Below are 22264 nucleotides of genomic sequence, written 5' to 3' on the forward strand. Positions count from 1 at the left end.
CGGTCAACTTTACACTTTAAAGACATGCAGACATTAGCATCTGTTTCTACCTGTTCTTTTCCTAATTTCCACCAGGATCTTCCTGGTTTCATTCAAGTGGAATTATTAAGTGCTCCGGGGTCTGTTCCACTTGAATCCAGGTGTGTATATGACACACAGACACACAGACACACACACACACACACACACAGAAACCAGCAGGGACTTACACCAAGGTCTGTAGCTGACATTCAGGGTAACTCAAGCCCTCACATAGAATCTTCACCCCACCATCCCCAAGGTCATTCTTGGCCAAGCACAGGTGGGTCAACCTCTGGTTGACAATCAAAGCAGAAGACAGCTCCTTACAACAGGCTTCTGTAAGCTGACAGTTCTCCAACCTGCAAAAAAGCACCACATACATGGTGAGGCATTTCCAAAGTCCAAGCTTCTCAGCTGACAGCCCTTCTTGGAGTCCCCACCTGCTCTATCCTAAGCTAGTGATCAAAGCCTGAAGGACAGGAATGAGAGAAAGGCAGCCAAACTTCCCTGGTGGTCCAATGGTTAAGACTCTGCACTCCCAATGTGAGGGGCCCGGGTTCGATCCCTGGTCAGGAAACTAAGATTCCACATGCTGTAAGCAAGTAAGACCCAGCACAGCCTCATTAATTAATAATAGTTTTTAAATGCGGGCTTCCCTGGTGGCTCAGTGGTAAAGAATCCACCTGCCAATGCAGAAGATGTGGATTTGATCCCTGGGAAGATCCCCTGGAGGAGGGCATGGCAACCCACCCCAGTATTCTTGCCAGGAAAACCCTATGGACAGAGGAGTCTGGTGGGCTACAGTCCACTGGTCACAAAGAATCAGATACAACTGAGCACACAAACACACACCCTTTTTTTTTAAGCATGTATCACCCACCTGGGACCAAAAAAGGCAATCAGGACTCTCCCCCATTAAGAAGTCCCATAGGATTTGCCCTGTATGTCTGGTCTTACCACTGCTCTTCTCTATGTGACTCCAGACCTAAGATGAAGATGCTCCCCGGGAAAAGAGGGACTTACGACAATTTCTGCAGGACGCACTTCGGGTGTCTCAGAGTCAAACACAGCAATTTGACACCCTCATCCAGGAACTCACTGGCCGTGAGATCCAGGCATTTCAGGGACTGGTTGACTTTGAGCGCCGAGGAGAAGTCAGCCCACTGCCGAGTGGTGTCAGAACAAGACCGCAACCTGTGGGATAAACGGGGGCAAGTCATTCCGCTGGGAGGCCAGAGACCCTGTCAGCTTATTATCCTTCCCTGAAGACTGTATCTCTGACTCTCATCTCGTTCTGCTCCAACACGTGTCAAACCCTGGCCTGAACTATTAGAAAACGGATCTCCTTTGTTTCCTCAAGTATCGCCATGCCCATTGGATGAGCATCCAGCCTCGTCGCTAAGAAGAGAAAAACTCCATGATACAATTCTGCATGAAGTTTCGCCAATGTGGTCTGCTATTTCTCAAACTCCACCTTTTATATCATCATTTTTCTTGAACTAAGCCTGTCCTAATTCCACTTATATTTTTTAAATTAATCTTTATTGGAGTATAGTTGTCTTTATGATGTTATATTAGTCCATTGTATGTCAAAATGAATCAATGATTCCTATCCATATATCCCCACCTTCCACTTAAATTTAAACGTGACTCTAATGGAAAAAAGTTGATGCCTGATACTCAAACTTCAACTTCAGAAGTTATTAGGGAATATGCTAACTAAAACAAGGAGAAACAATTGGATACTTAGGCAGCTGGGTCCAAAGTTTGAAGTTTGTGTTGCCAGAATAACTGGAAACTTCTGTGGATCAAAATGAATGTGATACAGCCATTTTAGAGAACACTGGGGCACTCCATTAATCCATTGCATGGGGTCTGAAGCTCAGCTGCTCTTGTAGATACAGATCAGAATAGAGGGCTTTAGGACAAGCTTGTTTGAATCACGGTTCCGCCCCTTACTACATTCACAGTATTTACAAGCTGTTGTTGTTATTGCTCAGTCACTAAGCCCTGTCTGACTGTCTGAGACTCCAGGAACTGCAGCACACCAGGTTTCCCTGTCTTTCACTATCTCCCAGAGTTTGCTCAAGTTCACAAGTTAGCTGAACTTTTTCATATTCTTTTTTTCCTTTATCTGTATTTTGGGGAGAGAGGATACATTTTAGGTCAATCAAATAAAGAATACAATCAATCCATACTCTGCCTACTAGAATATATGTCATAAGTAAACCCGGAGTTCTTAAAAATCAGTACCTTTCCTCCCTCAAAGTTTAACCTAGAAAAAGGACATTGTAAATTCACTTAAATAATTTGAATACAAGGCAAAATGTAAAGTGTCTCAAGTCAATGAGCAAAACTAGGAGACTGTGCACCGGCCATTTGTTATTTTGGAGATTTGGTAATTCACTTAGAAACATCATTCATTGAGGGCAGGAGGAGAAGGGGACAACAGAGGATTAGATGGTTGGAGGGCATCACCAATTCAATGGACATGAGTTTGAATAAGCTCCAGGAGTTGGTGATGGACAGGGAAGCCTGGCGTGACCCCTGCAGTCCATGGGGTCACAAAGAGTTGGACCCAACTGAGTGACTGAACTGAACTGAACAGAGTAGTAGATTTTTTTCTAATTTAATGAAATTCTGAGTGTTTCTTTGCATTCAGGTCTCACTATTCAGTCCAGAAGACAGGCTGGCTGGGAGAAGATTACTGGCTGACGTACCATTGATATTCTATTACTATCTGGGAATATGCTCCCCTGTTCAGCATGGTACCTGATCAGCACGGTAATCCTCTGTTTCGTTCAGAACTCACAGCATCCTTTTCATGCTGAGGACAGCAATGACACAAGACCTACCTCAGATACTGAAGATTACATCTCGGATGTTTCAGGATCTCACACAACAGCAGCAGCAGCATCTGATCACCATGGAAGCTGCCTTCCAGAGCCAGGTGTGTCAGAGTCTTCTTACCAATGAAAGCCAGACAGAAGTCCCGGTAAGCGCTGGCAGGGGAGACGTTTTTAATCCTGAAAGTGAAAGTGTCAGTCACTCAGTTGTGTCTGACTTTTGCAATCCCATGGACTCTAGCTTGCCAGAACTCCTCTGTCTATGGGATTCTCCAGGCAAGAATACTGGAGTAGGTAGCCATTCCCTTCTCCAAGGGAATCTTCCTGACCCGGGGATAGGGAATATAAAAAGAAGGGGTTCTGTTCTGGCTGTTGTAGCTGGATGGTGCTGAGAACACAGAGTGCAAGGAGAAGCCACAAGTCAAGAAGGGGATAGGGAGACATTTCACGCAAAGAGGGGCACAATAAAGGACAGAAATGGTATGGACCTAACAGAAGCAGAAGATATTACAAAGATGTGGCAACAATACACACATCTGTACAAAAAAAAAGATCTTTATGACCCACATAATCATGATGGTGTGATCATTCACCTAGAGCCAGACATCCTAGAATGCAAAGTCAAGTGGGCCTTAGGGAGCATCACTATGAACAAAGCTAGTGGGGGTGATGGAATTCCAGTTGAGCTATTTCAAATCCTAAAAGATGATCCTGTGAAAGTGCTGCACTCAATATGCCAGCAAATCTGGAAAACTCAGCAGTGGCCACAGGACTGGAAAAGGTCAGTTTTCATTCCAAACCCAAAGAAAGGCAATGCCAAAGAATGCTCAAACTATTGCACAATTGCACTCATCTCACATACTAGCAAAAAACAATGCTCAAAATCCTCCAAGCCAGGCTTCAATAGTACATGAACCATGAGCTTCCAGATGTTCAAGCTGGATTCAGAAAAGGCAGAGGAACCAGAAATCAAATTACCAACATCCATTGGATCATCAAAAAAGCAAGAGAATACCAGAAAAACATCTACTTCTTCTTTATTGATTATGCCAAAGCCTTTGACTGTGTGGATCACAATAAACTGTGGACAATTCTGAAAGAGATGGGAATACCAGACCACCTGACCCGCCTCCTGATAAATCTATATGCAGGTCAAGAAGCAACAGTTAGAACTGGACATGGAACAACAAATTGGTTCCAAATTTGGAAAGGAGTACATCAAGGCTGTATATTGTCACCCTGCTTATTTAACTTATATGCAGAGTACATCACACAAAATGCCAGGCTGGATGAAGAACAAGCTGGAATCAAGACTGCTGGGAGAAATATCAATAACCTCAGGTATGCAGATGACACCACCCTTATGGCAGAAAGTGAAGAACTAAAGAGCCTCTTGATGAAAGTGAAAGAGGAGTGTGGAAAAGTTGGCTTAAAACTCAACATTCACTAAACGAAAATCATGGCATCTGGTCCCATCATTTCATGGCAAATAGATACGGAAACAATGAAAACAGTGACAGACTTTATTTTCTTGGGCTCCAAAATCACTGCAGATGGTAACTGCAGCAATGACATTAAATGACACTTGTTCATTTCATAGAAAAGCTATGACCAACCTAGACAGCATATTAAAAAGCGGAGACATTACTTTGACAACAAAGGTTCATCTAGTCAAAGCTATGGTTTTTCCAGTGGTCAGGTATGGATGTGAGAGTTGGACTATAAAGAAAGCTGAGCGCTGAAGAATTGATGCTTTTGAACTGTGGGGTTGGAGACAACTCTTGAGTCCCTTGGACTGCAAGGAGATCAAACCAGTCAATCCTAAAGGAAATCAACCCTAAATATTCATTGGAAGGAGTGATGCTAAAGCTGAAACTCCTGTACTTTGGCCACCTGATATGAAGCACTGACTCCTTGGAAAAGACCCTGATGCTGAGAAAGACTGAGGGGAGAAGGGGATGACAGAGGGTGAGATGGTTGGATGGCATCACAAACTCAATGGACATGAGTTTGAGCAAGTTTCGGGAGTTGGTGATGGACAGGGATGCCTGGAGTGCTGCAGTCCATGGGGTCACAAAGAGTCAGACAGGACTAAGTGACGGGACTGAACTGACTTGAAGAACCAGTCAATGGAGTGATAGCTGGAGAGAAGAGAAGGACAGACCACTAGTGGAAGCAGTATATGGTGATGAGAAGATGGAATTGAATGGTAAAGGGTTTGATGCTCTCTTTTCTTTATGTTCATCTTCGGAGAAACTCTATCCTTTTTTTATTGCAGGGGTACAAAATCTGTCACCCCAAAATGTCTCTTCGATGTGAAGATTATTTCAGGTTGAGAATAAACAAGGACTGAAAACACTCAGGAAGATACTTTGATCTTTCCCCTAACTTCCTGAAGAATTTGGATAGTTCTGTTCCTGTAACCAGGCTTCCCTTGGTGGCTCAGTGGTAAAGAATCCACCTGCAAACGCAGGAAATACAGATCTGATCCTTTGTCTACCAAACATTTGATTTCCATCTCCAAGTGAATTGCCTTCCTCCCCTTTGAAGTCCCAAACCACAACCCTCATCATCCTGTATTGTCTTTAATGGAAGGTTGTATTTAACGTGAGGATTTCAGTCACTGGGGTAGTTGCTCAGTTTTTCTGGGTCTCTCCCATATATGGATGCTACTAAATGTTTGATTTTCTTTTCCTAATCTGTCTCGTATCAATCTCATTTTCCAACCAGCCAGAAGTATAGACAGAATTTTCTTCCTCTCAGACAGTATTATGTCCTTTATCTCTTTCGACATTCAGTCCACACACAACCTTCCCTCCTCCTCAATGCCTGACTTTTTCTGGTAAAAAGTAAACCACTTCCTACTATATCCCCATGTAGTCATCTGCACTTCCATACACAGTTTTCATTCAAGCTACAGTAAGTTATGGACTATAAGTCAGCAAATAAGTTATAGACTCCTTGAATGTACGGACCATTAAGGGCTGCGTGGGGACCTTCTCTGGTGGTCCAGTGGTTAAGAATCCACCTGCCAACGCAGGGGACGCAGGTTTGATCTCTGGTCCAGGAACACTCCACATGCCGTGGGACAACTAAGCCCACACACCACAACTACTGATCCTACACCCTAGAGCCCATGCTCTGCAACAGGAGAAGCTACCACAATGAGAAGGCCCAATCTACGCAACCAGAGAAGCCTGTGCAGCAACAAAGACCCATCATAGCCATAAATAAGTAAACCTTTTTTTCAAGCAACAATTCTTTGTATTCTGACCACCTGGCTGGATGGGGCCTGATTTGACATTCCAATACTGCTCTCACATTTTAAATCCCCAATGCAGTCCTTCCTAAAGGAAATCAGTCCTGAATGTTCATTGGAAGGACTGATGATAAAGCTGAAACTCCTATACTTTGGCCACCTCATGCAAAGAGCTGACTCATTGGAAAAGATCCTGGTGCTGGGAAAGATTGAAGGTGGGAGGAGAAGGGGACGACAGAGGATGAGATGGTTGGGTGGCATCACTGACTCAATGGACATGAGTTTGAGTAAACTCTGGGAGTTGGTGATGGACAGGGAGACCTGGCATGCTGCAGTCCATGGGGTTACAAAGAGTCAGACACGACTGAACTGAACTGCAAGATCAGCTGTCACTTACATGACTTTCTGGAGATGACAGGTGACGTGGGTTATCTGCTCGCAAAGAATCCTCACTGAGGAGTGACTCAGAAAGCTTTCCTTCACATCCAGGAAGTTCAGGTTCTCATTTGAACTGAACACAGAGCAGAGATCCGCCCAGTGTTGGAGAGAATGATGGTCGTGCTGTGACCTAGGAGAAACGCACAGACGGGATCGTCTCTGAAAGAGAACCATCAGCAAAAGGGGAGGGGTGGCAGAAAAACTGGTGAGCACTTCAAAAGGTACAAACATCCAGTTGTAAGATAACAAAGTCCTGGGATGTAATGGGCGGCATGGTGACTATATATGAAAACAAAGTTTTTGAAAAGAACTGGCGGCGGGGCGGGGGCGGATTATATGAAATGTCTAGAGCGTGCTGAGCCACATGTGAACAATGACACTAAAAGTAAGGTTCAAAAGCCCCCATTCCTCATGGCAACGTGGTAGGAAGAAACTTCAGTGAGAACTCAGACCCTAAACCAGAAGGAGTCATAGGAGACTGTCATCTTCCTAAAACAGTGTGAAGCTGAAGATGGGAAGACAAGTTAAAAAAAAAGAGTTCTTACGTATCATTCTGAGGGTCTGATTTCAGTGCGGGATCATTCTCCAGGAATATCTTCTTTCCTACCTGCAGTGAGATCTTCTGTAATTCGGCACAATGTTTAAGGCAGAAGGAAAACTGCATCATCTCAGATGTATTCGTCAAGTGCAGGGACATCTCCTTGGTGTGGGCCATGGCATCCTTCACCAGCTGCTCCTCCTGAGACTCGTAGAGACAGCACAGAACCTCCTTCGTGTCCGTCACCGAGAAGGATTTCTTCCCATGGGGCACCAGCGCGTATTTCAGTAGCTCCCGCTTGATCTCCGTCGACACCAGGCAGCCGAAAGTCGCCTCCAGCTCCATGGCGCTCCTTTGGTTGCAGAGGCCGAACAGGAAGCGCCCGACGAGGGTCAGGCTGGGGTTCTCGAGCCTCTCCTCCCTGGACAGCAGTTTCCGCACGTCCCCGACGTGCCACGGGCGGCCGCCCAGCCCTTCCTCCTCCTGCTCTTCCGGCTCCAGGACGTAGAAGGCGGCGGCCAGAAACTGCTGGACGCTGAGGTGGATGAAAGCGTAGCGGGCCTCGGCGTCCCCGCGCTTCTGCAGGACGCTCCCGTCCAGGAAGGGGCGGAGGGCGGCCGGGCGCACGCCGAGCCGCCCGAGGTCCTCCGCGTCGAACTCGGAGCTCCGCGTCCACACGCCCTCCGCGGCCAGGAGGCACAGGGGCCTGAGCGCAGCCTGCGCGCCCCGCCGGGGGCCGCGGCCGCAGAGGAAGCGCAGGAACAGCGCCGTGCAGGTGCGGCAGGCGGCGGCGGGGTCCTCCCCGCGCTGCATCTGCTGTCTCAGACAGCTGCAGACCACCCAGCACACGGACGGCGCCGAGCCCAGCTGGAACAGAGCCGCGTTGCTCCTCATCGAGTGGAACGCGCGCAGGGCCTGGCCCTCCTCTTCGAAGTGGCTCAAGAAATACGCCTTCCGCTCCTCCTCCGAGAACCCCTCTATCTCCAGGAAGAGCGGCTGTTCCGTTAAGAGCCGCAGCTCCCGCAGGGCGCCCGGTCGCGTGGTGATGAGTAAGGTGGCCTTGGGTAGCAGCTTTCTCTTGAGTAAACTTCCCAGGAGGACGGGCACCGGCTTCTGCTTCTTCCAGTCGCCACATAGGTCGTGGATGAGCGCCCCCGAGGGGACCTTCAGCTCATCAAAACCGTCGAGGATGAACAGGACTTTCTGTGCCCGGGCGAGGATCGCTGGTATGTCGTCCTGCACACGTGGCCGGTTGGCAGATATCAGCTCTGCAAAGGTGCACGTCCCCCTGTGGTTGAGCCCCTTGCAGCTGAGGTAGAAGGCGGAGTTGGAGGTCTCTGCCAGGTCGTCCTGTGTCCAGTCCAGCATCAGCTCCTTGGCCAGCGTGGTTTTCCCGACGCCGGCAGGACCGTGCAGCACCATCGTGAGTGGGGTGGACTGTGTGGGTGCCTGCGGGTTCAGGTATGTTATCAGCTTGGGGCTTCTCTGGGTGATGTTGTAGTGAAAACCACCATCATCTCCTGACCACAGTATATCCTTCCAGACGGAGAATTTCTCCATCGTGTTTCCGTCTCTCCTCTTCGCCTGTATTGATGTGCAAAGGGAGAGCACTGAGGTGAAAGTGATTATACTGGAACATTCAGCTGAACATTTACACTGTAAAGGACCAGCGCTAGGGAGGAAGAAATGCGCTTCCCCTGTCCCGGGTTCTTCTGACTGGTCTAAGAATTAAATTGATGTGAGATGGATTAACAAGAGAATTTAAAAAAAATTTAATAACATATATAAGAACAGAAACCCAGGAAAACTGAATTAACTCACAAAAATGGCTGAAACCCTCCCCCTAAAAGTTATCTTCAGCTAAAACAAAAAGAGGCTGCTGAAGGTAATAGCTTGGGACTCAAAGGGGAGGAGGGAAATACAGGTGAAGATGGAAAAGCAGTTGTTTGGTGAAGCATTGTTTGTGGGGCCAGCAGAGACGACGGGTCCCAGGGCAGACTCTGAGCGCCAAGTCCTGCCGGCTCCTCCTGCTGCCCTCCACCCATGCAGACGTCTCTGCTGATAGAGACCCTGTTCCCAGAATGATGGTGGTGGTTGTTTTAATCGCTCAGTCGTGTCCAACTCTTTGCGACCCCATGACTATAGCCTACCAGGCTCCTCTGTCCATGGAATTCTCCAGGCAAGAATACTGGAGTGGGTTGCCATGCCCTTCTCCTCTTAAGCCCTATCCCAGGCCTATAAAATCAGTATCCCTGGAGATGGGCTCAGGAAACTGTGTTTTTAACAAACCTTCCAGGTGATTATGATAAATGTTAGTTACAGGATCATGGGCATGGGAAACAAAGACCCAGGTTTAAGCCAAGATTATATCCAGGAGTTTAACTCAAAAATCTGTGCTCTCAATCACTGACATTTCCCCACTGAAGTGAAAGTCACTCAGTCGTGTGACCCCATCGACTATACAGTCCATGGAATTCTCCAGGCCAGAATACTGGAGTGGGCAGCCTTTCCCTTCCCCAGGGGATTGTCCCAACTCAGGGATTGAAACCAGGTCTCCCACATTTCAGGAGGATTCTTTACCAGCTGAGCCACCAGGGAAGCCCACGGATACTGGAGTAGGTAGCCTTTCCCTTCTCCAGCAGATCTTCTCAACTCAGGAATCAAACCAGGGTCTCCTGCCTTGCAGGTGGACTCTTTACCAACTGAGCTATCAGGGAAGCCTCAGTGAAATAGAAGCAAATAAACAAAAATCCTTACATCCTCATTCATTAAATGGGCAACACTCAGGGATGGTTCACAAGATGAGAAACACAGGTTAGTAAGTACACGGTGGGGGGGACGGGAAGTGCACCCAAACAGAAGGTTTATTATGCAAAATATTTTAAAACACAATGTATGATAAGGGAGCATGATTGTTAGAAGATATTTAACATAAAAACGCTCATGCGGGGACTTCCTCGGTGGTCCAGTGGTTGGGACCTTGCCTTCCGATACAGGGGGCGCAGGTTTGATCCCTGGTCAGGGAGCTAAGATCCCAGATGCCTCACGGTCACAAAAACCAAAACATATAAAAAGCAGAGGCAATATTGCAACAAACTCAATAAAGACTTAAAAATAGTCCACATCAAAAAAATCGTTAAAAAAAATTAAAATGTTCATGCTAAAATGCTAAATCAGAAGAGTGCAATAATCGAAAAACATCACCACACCTGAAACATGCCAATTAAAGCAAGACAATCAGAAGGAAAAAAATTACATAGGAAGTCATTGACAGCTACCCCTGTCCAAGTCTTTTCTCCAACTACTAAAGAGAGAGTTCAGCTTTGGCACCCCAGTGGTTAGGATTGGGTGCCTCCACTGCAGGGGCCATGGGTTCCAAGATCCCACAAGCTGCTGCTTGGCCAAAAAGTAATAAAAGCCTCACGCCAGCCATTAAGGCTTGCAATGTTCAGTGCTACAGACTCCACCAATAATTGCCACTGACTTAGAAGACAAGACAGAGAAACGAACTGGAGAGCCGGTACTCACCTCCCTCCAGCAAAGACTCAGTTGCAGCCTGTGGGTATTTCACACAAATGAAATCTTCAATAAGAAAAGTCCCCCGCCAGCCCATGCTCTGGGATTGGCCCGTGGGCCCCTGGGTGAGGGCTGGACTTCCTGCCCAGGGTGAATGACCCTCCTAACAGTGGCTGGTTCTCAATCTTGAAAATGCAACTCACATTGCAATCACCCAGGTCCTATCCTTGGTGATCCTAATTGAATTGGTCTGGGGTGGGCTTTAGGAAGCCAGGAGGCTTCAAAAGCTCCTCAGGTGATTCTTACATCCACCAGAGTCCTTGATCTTCCCCAACTAACAGAAACTGATCAGAGGCCAGACAGGAAATTCAGGCATGGCTTGACCGGGGTCCCTGCTGCAGCAGGGGGAAGCAAGAACAGGAAACAGTTTCCCTGGACAGCTTGATTATTCCCGAAGAGGGAGGGTGAGCTGGTTCCTTATGTGGGGAGAGGGTAGGGATGTCCAGGGGTCTGGCTGGAGGGGTGGCTGGCATGGTTTGCCCCTTCTAAGGATGTGTTGAGTGTAGGGGACATGACACAGGACTCTGCTTTTGCTCCAGGCTCTTCAAAATTGGCAGTTAGGCTTTTGGGTCTCTTTGTATCTTTTGTCCAGAATTTGCCCCAACTGCACATGTACACGGTTATTTTTAGTCCCATATAGTTTCTTTGTGGCTTCCTTAGGTGGCTCAGTGGTAAAGAATCCCCCTGCCAATGGTGGAGCCGCAGAAGACCCAGGTTCAATCCCTGGGTCAGGAAGATACCCTGGAGAAGGAAATGGCAACCCACTCCAGACTTCTTGCAGGAAGTCCCATGGGCGGAGGAGCCTGATGCCGTCCGTGGGGCTACAGAGTCAGACTTGACTTAGCAACTGAGCACACATACAAGTTTCTTTCTGGATTTTTTTGTTTGTTGATTTTTTTTTTTTCGTGAGTCGTTTTTTTTTACCAGCTTTTGAAAACATTAACAAATAGACATTTTATATATTTAAGGTGTACATGTGATATTTTGATATATGTTTATACTGTGAAATAATCACCACCATCAAGCTAGCACATCCATCACTTCACACACTGTGTGTGTGTGTGTGTGAAGTGTTTTCTATTTGGCCCTGATTTGCTGAAATTGGAAGATCTTTGGCCAGAGACTTTCTGGATATTTTTACTCAAAACATAGGAGAAAAACCTTGATTACTGTTGTCAACTTTTCTGTTTCCCCACAAAATAAAACTACATAGTATTTTGTTTAGTCTTATCAATCAATAAGCCTAAGCAAATGGGAATTGAAATCCCATCCTGCCACGTATCAACCTACTGTTCACAAACAGAATCTGGCAGTCCGATGCTTCTGTGCACACACGTACAGTACAAACCCTGAGAGTGTATTTCTCTTTCACTCTGTAAAGTCGCATCTCTCATCCTCTTTTCAAAGCTCACACTTATGATCCAGAAGTATTGAAATACAAATCCAGTCAATGTATTGATGATTAACTTCACCAATAAACTGTGTACAAATTAAACCAAAAATGGTGTTTATTGGAAGCCCATCTCGTAAAGAATGGGGACACGTTCATACACTGCTGGGAGAGATGACAGCTGTGCAAATTAAATGCCCGAGAAAACTAATAGCTACCAAAACAGGTTATGTTAGCCATGGCCTGCAGTCCCATTCAGCATTTTAAAGGATGGTTTAACAGCCTGTATAATTAAAGGGAAGTATCAATGATTGGTTTTTAAATAAAAATTAATAATAGCGTTAATTTTATTAATAATAAAACTATTATTTTGTTAATAACAATAAAATTGTGGAACAAACTATTGCTTAGAACCATTGTAACAACATTGCACATATTATACCCTTTAAATCTCATAAAATTTATGAAATAGGTACTATAATTATTTCAGTCTTTTGAATGCTAAACAGTAATGTTCAGGGGAATTCCCTGGTGGTTCAGTGGTTAAAACTCTGGACTTCCAATGATGCAGGGGGCACTGGTTTGATCCCTGGTCAGGGAACAAAGATCCCACATGCCACCCATCGCAGCCAAAAAAACTTTTTTTCAAGTAACGCTCAGTTAGCTGTAGGATTATAATTGGCTGATCCAGGATTCTAATCAAGACAGTAAGGCTTGCCAGCCAGTGCCTCAAACTATTGGCTAAGCCCAGTAGCTGACTAGCCAGCTCACTCACCAAGTGGGCAGTTGTTCGCTCACACGTGTGTTGCTGTTGATGCTCAGCCGCTCAGCCGTGTCCGACTCTTTGCGACCCCACGGGCTGCAGCACGCCAGGCTTCCCTGTCCTTCACCATCTCCCGGAGCTTGCTCAAACTCATGTCCATTGAGTCGGTGATGCCATCCAACCATCTGGTCCTCTGTCACCCCCTTTTCCTCCCGCCTTCAATCTTTCCCAGCATCAGGGGCTTTGCCGGTTACTCACACACGCACACACATATTTTGGAATTCAGAAAAACAGCTGGAAAAAATACAATCCCATGTGTATCCCTGGAATCATACATGTTGTGAGCCTGTCTTTACATGGTTTTGTTTAATCATCCCATCACCCTATATGTGCTCTTAAGATTCTCATTTATGAGTGAAGAAATTAAAACTGAAATGTCAGCTAACATCCCGAAGTTCATATGACTCGTGGGTGGCGGGGGAGAGGGGTGCAATTAAACAGCCTTCTGTTGGAATAAGTGAGTTTGGGGAGGGTAGACCAAGCCCGCAGAGGTGGTCGGATATTCAAAAGAGGAACTCCATGGCCAGAACATAGCACTGGTGAAGTTGATAAGAAGCCACAATTCCAAAATACTTCAACAGCATGTCCAGTGCTGTTACAGCTGACTGAAGCCAGACTGTGGGTCTCTGTAGACAGGCAGGTGAGGGTGACGGATAAGGCAGGACTGTTACCCTGAGAAGGGGAAATAAAGCCCACCGTCTAAACCGCCTGCTTCTAACTCCCAGGCTTGGAGAACGAACTTACGGTGGCCAGGGGGACGAACTGGGGGAGGGACGGTCAGGGAGATTGGGACAAACGTGTGCACACGGCTGCATTTGAAATGCGGAACCAACAAGGACCTTCTGTAGAGCACAGGGAACCCAGCTCCCTGTTGGGTGGCAGCCTGGATGGGAGCGGGGCTTGGGGGAGGACGGATACACGTAAAGGTAGGGCTGAGTCCTTTCACTGTCCCCCTGACACGATCCCAACAGTGTTCATCAGCAATAACCCTTGAGACAAAATAAAAAGTTGAAAAATAAATAAGTAGTAGATCGCCTGCTTCTAATTTGGGTCTCCAAATGCTGCCATTGGTGACCACGTAGATGAACCTGGAGGGCATTCTGCTGAGTGAAATTAAGCCAGGCAGAGAAAGTCTCAGGGTGAAAGGTATCACCTATATGTGGAAGCTTCAAAAAACTGAACTTGTGGAGACAAGAGAGTAAAACAGTGGTTCTCAGGGGCTGGGTAGGTGGGGGAAAGGGAGACGCTGGCCAAAGCCACAAACATTAGCGATTCTGATACCTGACCAGGTGTCAGACTAAGAGCATGACTCGACTAGGAAAGGACTGAACCTCACCCCACGGTGGATAAAACCTCCCGTACCCTCTACCGGGAGATGACTGGCATGCTTCCAGTCATATGAAGAATATTGGCATGATCATGTCAAGTGAAACCCTGATTTTTCCATGTCTATATCCAAAAGGGAAGTGTGGTCGTGTGCTTTTGTGCTTAGTCGTTCAGTCGTGTCCAGCTCCTTTGCGCCCCCCATGGACTGTAGCCCGCCAGGCTCCTCTATCCTTCGGATGTTTCCTGCCAGAGTAATGGAATGGGTTGCCATTTTCCTCCTCCAGGAGATCTTCCCAGCCCAGGGATCGAACCTGTATCTCCGTGTCTCCCGCACTGCAGGCGGATTCCTTACACACTGAGCCATTGGGGAAGCCTGGAGTATGGTTAAAGGATGTGTTTTGGAAGCCAAGTTGATGAGAAGCAGCGACTGTGGCTTTCCCCTCTGTCAGTTTAGCTAAATTTGAACGACGTTTCCTAGAATCTTCTTCCCCCTCCAGCTCTGACGCAGGGCACCGAAGGTGGAAGTGAAGCAGCGGGCCTGCTGACACCCAGACGCTGAGTGTGACCACGCTCAGGGGCCTGTGTTCAGCCCACACACCTTACGTGGGACTTGCAGCCCACCCACTGGTGCGAGCCCATAGCCAAGCCCAGTGCCTCCAACTCCCCCAGCTCCTTCAACGAGGCCAGCACCTGCACCCGCCTTTTTGAAGACCTGTGATAGAGAGCCCTACGCTTCACTGAGATGGGAGCCAGAGATGGACAGGTTGCCACACACAGCCAGGTTCACCTCTCAACACCCAGTCCAGCTGACGTTTCATGACCTCAGGAGGACCACAGATGCTACCACAGTGGCCTTCCACAAATTTCTTCCTCCATGGTCACAGTCCAGTCCAATCCCTGTAATAAAGCCTGTATCCCATGCCACAGTAGTCCTTAAGTCCTGAGGGAATTGTAACTGGAAATTTCAGATCTACAATGTGACTACGTGTGTCTGTTCATGGGTGCTAAGTCCGGTCCGACTCTGTGTGACCTCATGGACTGTAGCTCACCAGGCTCCTCTGTCCATGGGATTCTGCAAGCAAGAATACCGGAGTAGACTGCCATTCCCACCTCCAGGGGATCTTCCTGATCCAGGGATTGAACCCAGGTCTCCTGCATTGCAGGCAGACTCCTTACTGTTTGAGCTACCTGGGAAGCCCAGGGTGTCTCAAGTTAGCTTAGATTTTTGCAAAGATAGCATTATGACAATATAATAGGGAATACTTTAAATCAATGGTATGTGTATATCGAGAATGCTGCTAAGTCACTTCAGTCGTGCCCAACTCTGTGCGACCCCATAGATGGCAGCCCACCAGGCTCCCCCGTCCCTGGGATTCTCCAGGCAAGAACGCTGGAGTGCGTTACCATTAACTATTCAGTAAGTTTCAGCCAGAATGAAAGTTTAAGAACAAAGTCGTGACTTAACCTTACGTGTGTGTGTGTGTGTGTGTGTGTGTTCAGTTGCTCAGGCCTGTCTGACTCTTTGTGGCCCCGTGGACACACAGCTGGCCAGGCTCCTCTGTCCATGGGCTTCTCCAGCCAAGAATACTGGAGTGAGTGGCCATTTCCTCCTCCAGCAGCTCTTCCTGACCCAGGGATCGATCCTGCATCTCCTGTGTCTCCTGCATTGGCAGGCAGGATCTTTACCACTGAGCCACCTGGAGTGTATGTATCTCATTTAGGTTCAAAATTGACACCAGTGGATAATCAATGCTGACATGATGTTGGGAATATTGCAGAAGTGGGTGGGGATGGTGGAATAATTGTTACCAAGCTCGAATTCAACCGCTCACCACTCTAAAACCAGTACTGGAGGGCTTTCCCCAGTCATCCAGTGGTTAAGACTTCATCTGCCAACACAGAGGGTGCGGGTTTGATCCCTGGTTAGGGAGTTGCGATCCCACATGTCTCATCGCCAAAAATAAAAACAAAAAACCACCAATACATACAATCAACATTGTAACAAATTCAGTAAAGGTCATTTTAAATGGTCCACATCAAAAACTATATTAAAAAAAAAACATACTGGAGAGGCAAGTGTTGGTAGAAAGGGAAAATTGCTTTAATCAGAAGGCCAGCCATCTGGGAAGAAGGCAGACCCATGTTCCAGAATCCACTCCGCAGATTCTGTGTGGCCAAGACAACTTTTAAAGGCAAAGAACCCCAAGTGAATCATCAAGGCAGGTTAGTCCCTGTGTCCTTTTCTTTGCACACCCTGCCGACTGTCTAACTCTTCATGATCTTTCTTCCTTTTATAAGATTTTTTTTAATGTGGACCATTTTTAAAGTCTTTATTGAATTTGTTACAATATTGCTTCTGTTTTATGTTGTGGTTTTTGGCCCGTAAGGCAAATTGGATCTTAGCTACCCCTTCAGAGGTCACACCCACAGCCCCTGTGTTGGAAGGTGAGGTCCCAACCACTACATCACCAGGGTCTCCCACATGATCTTTTTTCAGAAGTTATCTTGCCCATGTGATCAGCCTGAGGGATCCCTAAGGGAGTAGAGAGCTAGTCACTCTTTAAGGACTTAATTCTTCATTCTTCTTTTAATCTAGGAAAAGAATATACAGGGTTGGCAAGATACGGTGGGCATTCAGTAGAACGTAAATCAGCAGTTAGGTTAAATTGGCTAGTGATCTCATTTCTGTCATTACTCATAGGTTCTTCTAGGGTTGGGGAAACCAGAATGGACAAACAGGAAAGGGCAGAAGAGTTGCTTTCCTAGTGACTCTGAAACAATCTCTCTAGCAAGGTCTGTTTTGGACAATTTCCATATACCAAGTGATTGTAGCTTTGGGAACATTTCAACACTCCGCCAGATTTGCATATAAAGAACTGGAATGCAGTGTTAAGAGGCCAGGGCCCTGAATACACAGGAGATTTCAGAGCAATCCCCACAACGGAATTTATTTCCCTCCTGTTTTTACACTGAGAGTCTCTTACCCCTTACATCATGTAAAGATTAAAATGCTGACACAGGGGATTGGGGAAGAGAGAGGAATCAGATTAGACCAATGATAATCCGACGCACAGGTGATTGGACTTGCCTGGGGGTGTGGCAGTTAAGAACACGCCTTGCAATGTAGGGGTTGTGGGTTCGATCCCTGGTCGGGGAACTCAGATCCCACATGCCACGTAACACAAGAAAGATCCCTCAGGCTGAAGTGCAGATGATGAACATCTTCTTAAGGGCGGATACTTCAAGCCTCACCCAGAGGAAGTAGGGGGAAAGAGGATGCTGAGGGCCACAAACTCACTTCCTGGAGGTCTTAACAAGTCCGTTCCGCATCAGCGAGGCCTGTGGGCAGCCTGAACGCGGGATCATGTCCGCGGTTCCTCCCTCACTGCTCTGTCTTGGTCAGTCGGGGAGAGAGGGTTGGGCACAAATAGACGGCTAAGGAGGGCAGGGCTGGTGGTTCTTTAAGTTCGGGCTGTTCTCACCAGGCGTTTCTTTCTAGGATTGTGTCTGAGCCAGAGCACTTGGGCACAGAAGGGTGAGTGTTCTGTGAGATACTCCCGAGGACCCAGCAGGGTTTAAGCCAGGTTTCAGCTCTCTTGGCCGCTGGAAAGACGGGACTCAGACTTTAGAGTGGGGGCTGCAAGAGGGGAGAAATAGAAGGCTGGAGGGAGGAGAAGAAACGTTCATGTGTCTCTCACCTGTTCCCTGTGTCTAAGAAGTCTTCCCCCGCCTCGTATCACAGCTCTGCCTGGACCCACAGTTCCACAGAGGAGTCCTGTGACCCTCCTGTGTCAAGGACCTAAACGAGCTGACGGGTACAAGATATCAAAAGTGGGAAGTCCTGAGCCCTTGGACAAAGAGGAAGAGACCACACCCAGGAAGACCAACACTTTGACTATTGCAGAGATGACAGTTGACAAGATAGGGCTGTACCACTGCTCCTATCAGAGAGGAGGCCGCTGGTCCCAGTTCAGTGACCCCCTGCAGCTGGTGATGACGGGTGAGGGGGACACAGAGGCAGGGGAGCCGGGACTGACCCCTCTGCCTAGGGAAGGACCGGGCTTTGGGGACAGGAAGGAAGAGGACCAATCCTTGTCCTTGGGGAGGTCTCAGGGGTGATGCTGAGAGACTTCCTCAAGGGGCAGGGGGGCGAGGAGGGAGAGAGACCAGAGCCACGTCTGCCCCCAGAGGACAGAAAGGGACAGTGCGTGCGTGACCCTTCCCTTCATTGCTGAACTGCCTTCTTTCTCAGGAGCTTATGACAAGCCCTCCCTCTCCAGCGTGGCTGGCACAGCGGTGGCTCCGGGGGAGAAGGTGAAGTTGCAGTGTTTCTCCAAAATCAGCTATGATGTATTTATCCTCACCAAAGGAGATGACGATCACACCCAGAACCAAAGCTCCGCCCCCCAGGATGGACGACACCAGAGCATCTTCCTCTTGAATCCAGTCTCCTCCACACAGGCGGGGACCTACAGATGCTACGGTGCCTTCCGCCAGGACCCCTATGTGTGGTCTGGGCCCAGTGACCCACTGCAGCTTCAGGTCGAAGGTGAGGAAGAAGCCCATCCGCCCACCTGATCCCCACCCTGGGGGCTGACTCTGCGCGGTTAAAGCACTGGCTGGGGAAGAGGACCACAAAAGGGGGGTGTGTGAGGGCCATCGGCTTAGACACGCATCTCTAAGGGACGGGCCAGGGACGGGTCATGTGGGTCCCTGGGACTCTGGGAGGTGAGAGCCTGACTGGGTGGAAATAAAGCAGACCTCTCCCACTTCACCTCTGTTTTCAGGAACTACTGACTCTCCCAGCAGCACACAGCCCAGACGTTCACCTGGTGAGTGGCTGAGTTTAGGAGGAAAACTGAAACGAGATTCTGTGTTCCCATGTCTCTGACCTGGAGTGTTAACCGCGTGGATGAAGGTGTATGTGTTATATAGTATACGTATGTATGTGTGTGTTAGTCACCCAGTCGTGTCCGACTCTGCGACCCCACGAACTGTAGCCCGCCAGGCTTCTTTATCCATAGAATTCCCCAGGCAAGAACACTGGAGTGGGTTGCCATTCTCTTCTCCAGAGGATCTTCCTGACCCAGGGATGGAACCCTGGTCTCTTGCATCGCAGGCAGATTCTTTACTGTTTGAGCTACAGGGAACTCCATGTATATGTATGTATTATATATATATATGTAACTATTATTAAATATCATATATGCTTTGCAGAAAAATATTTATATAGACTATATTAATACGTGTGTTATATGTATTTTCACCTCTGTCAGAATAAAAATGCTAACATAATGACTGGCTGGGAAAAACAAAGTCACGCAGTGTAACAGAATAAGACTGACAGAAGGGGCTAATGATTTAGAAGATGGCTCAGCAAGCCAGTCCGTCGTGGGTGTATTTTTAACGGACACTGGGATGAAATCCGAGGGGTGATCCTTGTAGAGAGCGCAGGACAGGCAGAGGTACAAGTCAGGGGCACAGACCCGAGGTAGACTTGTGCTCAGGAGCCCACCGGTAGCAAGTGGCCAGCGTGTCTGCTGGGGAACGGTCGAATCTCAGGGGATACCGAGCGGGGAGCAGGCTGGGCTCTGGGGCGGGGACTGGCAGCCTCCAGCGCCCCAGTCCTGTCTTTCTGACCCCAGAAGCCCCCGCCGGTATCAGCACATCGCCCGTTGTGACAGGAGGAAAGAAAGGTACTGAACTGCTTACCCCGAGGGGGTGGGCTGGGCAGGCTTCCCACCAGGTCCAGAGGCCTGCAGAAATGAGGTCGGGTTTAGGGTCCTTTAGGGGCATGGGCTTCCCTGGTGGCTCAGTGGTAAAGAATCTGCCTGCCAAGCAGGAGACCCAGGTTCAACCCCCAGGTCAGGAAGAAGCCCTGGAGAAGGGCATGGCAACCACTCCAGCACTCTTGCCTGAGAGATCCCATGGACAGAGGAGCCTGGTGGGTCACAGTCCATGGGCTCACAAGGACACAGCTGAGTGACTCATCAACAACCACAAACGGGAATCGGCACCTTCTGCCTCTTCTCTCACAGCGCCTACCGCTTGGCATCTTTCTGTGGAGACTCAAGTCCGCCTGAGCCTGGCTGCCCTGCTTCTCCTGGTCATGGCCGTCCTGTTGGCTGAAGCCTGGTGCAGCGGCGGGGGGGGGGGGGGGGGTCCCTCAGTGAAGTCAGATGAGCCCCCGCCCCAGTGGACAAACGAGCGCCGATGACCCTCCGCTGGCATCAAAGCACTGTGCTCACCTTGGGGCGGAGGAGACAGGGCCCTGGCTGGGCCTCCCAGCCGATACAGCGGGGTACTCGCTTCCTGTTGAACCGAAACAACGCACCGGCGGCACCGTGGCCGAGAGCTGCCCAGTGTGAATTCTCCTTCAGTTCCAGAGAGCAGAGCCTGAACCCTGTCCGCGAGCCTGCACTGCTTGCTGCGTTCCTGTTGGTGTCCTTGCCTTTGGTGCCTCTAGACTCTGCCTGCGCTCCCTGTCGTGTAGCTCCCTCCTCCAGACCCGGGCTGGGGGGGGGCGCCTCTTCTCTCTGACCTCGGCTTCCTTCCTACCTTCCTGCCTCACACACCCCCACCCTCGTGCTTCCCTTTTAACGAACACCTGTGGGGACTTCCCGGTGGACCAGTGGTTAAGAATCTGCCCTGCAACTCAGGGGGTGTGTGTCTGATGCCCGGTCAGGGAATCAAGATCCCACAGGCGGCAGAGCAGCTAAGCCTCTGAGCAGCAACCAAATGAATAAATACATACAAATAAAATTATATTTTAAAAAAAGAACACGTGACTATGTTGCCCACCTGTGACAACTTGCAATAAGCCCCCACCCAAGACCCTTAATTTCACCACATCTGCGGTGTCCCTTTTGACATGGCGGTTCTGGGTAGCTTTACAAAACTGTAATTAGAGGGCTATTTCTCACCCTGCCTCCTGGAGATCACTGAGTCTGATCTTTGAGCCAGAAATCCTTGATTTATGCCCTGCAGGAGAGACTTGGAAATAAGCACGGTTTTTTGTTTTGCTTTAATATTTAAGTCTTTATTGAATTTGTTACAATTTTGCTTCTGTTTTACCTTTTGGTTTTGGGGCCACGAGGCATGTTGGATCATTGGTCCCCAACCAGGGATTGAACCCACAATCCCCGCATTGGGAGGCAAAGTCCTAACTACTGGACTGCCAGGGAAGTACCTGGGAATAAATGTTTGAACACTCTTTTCAATTTAGAACAGGACGTGATTCAAACAGAGATGATACTTAATAAACTTTGCTTATGTGTAATGTGTAAATTCCTTAGAGTGGTTGTTCTTGCAGGGTGGGAAATGGGTCTAGGGCTAGAAATGCTGATTTCTTTTTTCCTTCAATATAGCCCTTGTGAAAGTGAAAGTCGCTCAGGCGTGTCCGACTCTGCCGAATTTAAAAATTCTAGAAAGCAAGTGGAAAAGGCGATGGCACCCCATTCCAGTATTCTTGCCCGGAAAATCCCATGAGCCTGGTGGGCTGCCGTCTATGGGGTCACACAGAGTTGGACATGACTGAAGCAACTTAGCAGCAGCAGCAGCAGCAAAAAGCAAATATAAAAGCATGAACATGCATATTGGTTGGTTGGTTTGGAGAATTTAAGTTACACAGATGACTGTGATGTTAGCAATTGCTCCTCTTTGGGTTTGGGGGTTTGTTTTTTTCTTTCTGAGAAGAAACATCTTTCAAAGCATGAGACTAAAACAGCAGAGTCACAGAAAGGCTAACTCACCCCCGTTACAGTTGAGCTGATGATATAGTTTGGGGACTTCTTAGCTCCAAGCTATTTAAGTAAATGATAAATACCTTTGGACTTAAACCTCCATGGATACCGCACAGAAAAACAGAGGTACTAAGTGATCACATGCTCTTCAGTCTCATCTCTGCCCCAAGACTCGACTCAGAGCCATCTGCCATTGGCTGCTGCTCCCTCGCCAAAGTCCCCTCCTTCTGCCTGTTCCATGCATTTTCTCTGCGTCAGCACAGACGTAACTTTCCTTGGGTGCTTTCTCTGAATGTCTTCTCAGA

General features: G+C 48.2%; 2 protein-coding genes across 9 annotated transcripts in view; one reads left to right on the forward strand and one right to left on the reverse strand.

Moving 5' to 3' along the window:
- Window positions 1-22264, reverse strand: part of LOC129545957 (NACHT, LRR and PYD domains-containing protein 7) — a 29152-nt gene that overhangs the window by 4353 nt on the left and 2535 nt on the right. For 2 of the 5 annotated variants that reach the window (XM_088830313.1, XM_088830316.1), the window contains exons 2-6: window positions 7110-8686; window positions 6524-6694; window positions 2877-3047; window positions 1045-1215; window positions 210-380 (exon numbers count right to left, since the gene is read on the reverse strand). In XM_088830313.1, coding sequence (XP_088686439.1) covers window positions 210-380; window positions 1045-1215; window positions 2877-3047; window positions 6524-6694; window positions 7110-8662 — 2237 coding nt within the window. In that variant the 5' untranslated portion in view covers window positions 8663-8686. Of the gene's footprint in view, window positions 1-209; window positions 381-1044; window positions 1216-2876; window positions 3048-6523; window positions 6695-7109; window positions 8687-12843; window positions 14468-17915; window positions 18040-20465; window positions 20546-22264 lie in introns of those variants that run through there. The other 3 variants (XM_088830315.1, XM_055410557.2, XM_088830314.1) reach the window with 3 other exon arrangements.
- LOC129546020 (leukocyte immunoglobulin-like receptor subfamily A member 5) lies at window positions 16946-20998 on the forward strand. 4 transcript variants are annotated; one of them, XM_088830440.1, is made up of 6 exons: window positions 16946-17615; window positions 17717-17752; window positions 17960-18217; window positions 18470-18766; window positions 19005-19049; window positions 19242-19439. In XM_088830440.1, the coding sequence occupies exons 1-6, from the start codon at window positions 17582-17584 to the stop codon at window positions 19412-19414; spliced, it is 843 nt and encodes a 280-aa protein (XP_088686566.1). In that variant the 5' UTR covers window positions 16946-17581; the 3' UTR covers window positions 19415-19439. The 4 variants fall into 4 exon arrangements, with proteins under 4 accessions (XP_088686566.1, XP_088686567.1, XP_055266677.2 ...); XM_088830441.1 differs by lacking the exon at window positions 19242-19439 and adding an exon at window positions 20256-20998 and having other exon boundaries at window positions 16948-17615; window positions 18587-18766; XM_055410702.2 differs by lacking the exon at window positions 19242-19439 and adding an exon at window positions 20256-20998 and having other exon boundaries at window positions 16973-17615.

Source organism: Moschus berezovskii, chromosome 22, assembly GCF_049115385.1.
Source record: "Moschus berezovskii isolate FMDL1 chromosome 22, NW_MosBer_1.0, whole genome shotgun sequence".
Classification (NCBI taxonomy): Eukaryota; Metazoa; Chordata; class Mammalia; order Artiodactyla; family Moschidae; genus Moschus; species Moschus berezovskii.

Coding starts and splice junctions, on each gene's coding strand:
- LOC129546020 (XM_055410702.2), top strand. CDS start 17,582: ATGTCCGCGGTTCCTCCCTCACTGCTCTGTCTTG. Junction 18,218..18,469: donor CCTGCAGCTGGTGATGACGG/GTGAGGGGGACA, acceptor CTTCTTTCTCAG/GAGCTTATGACAAGCCCTCC. Junction 19,050..20,255: donor ACAGCCCAGACGTTCACCTG/GTGAGTGGCTGA, acceptor CTTCTCTCACAG/CGCCTACCGCTTGGCATCTT.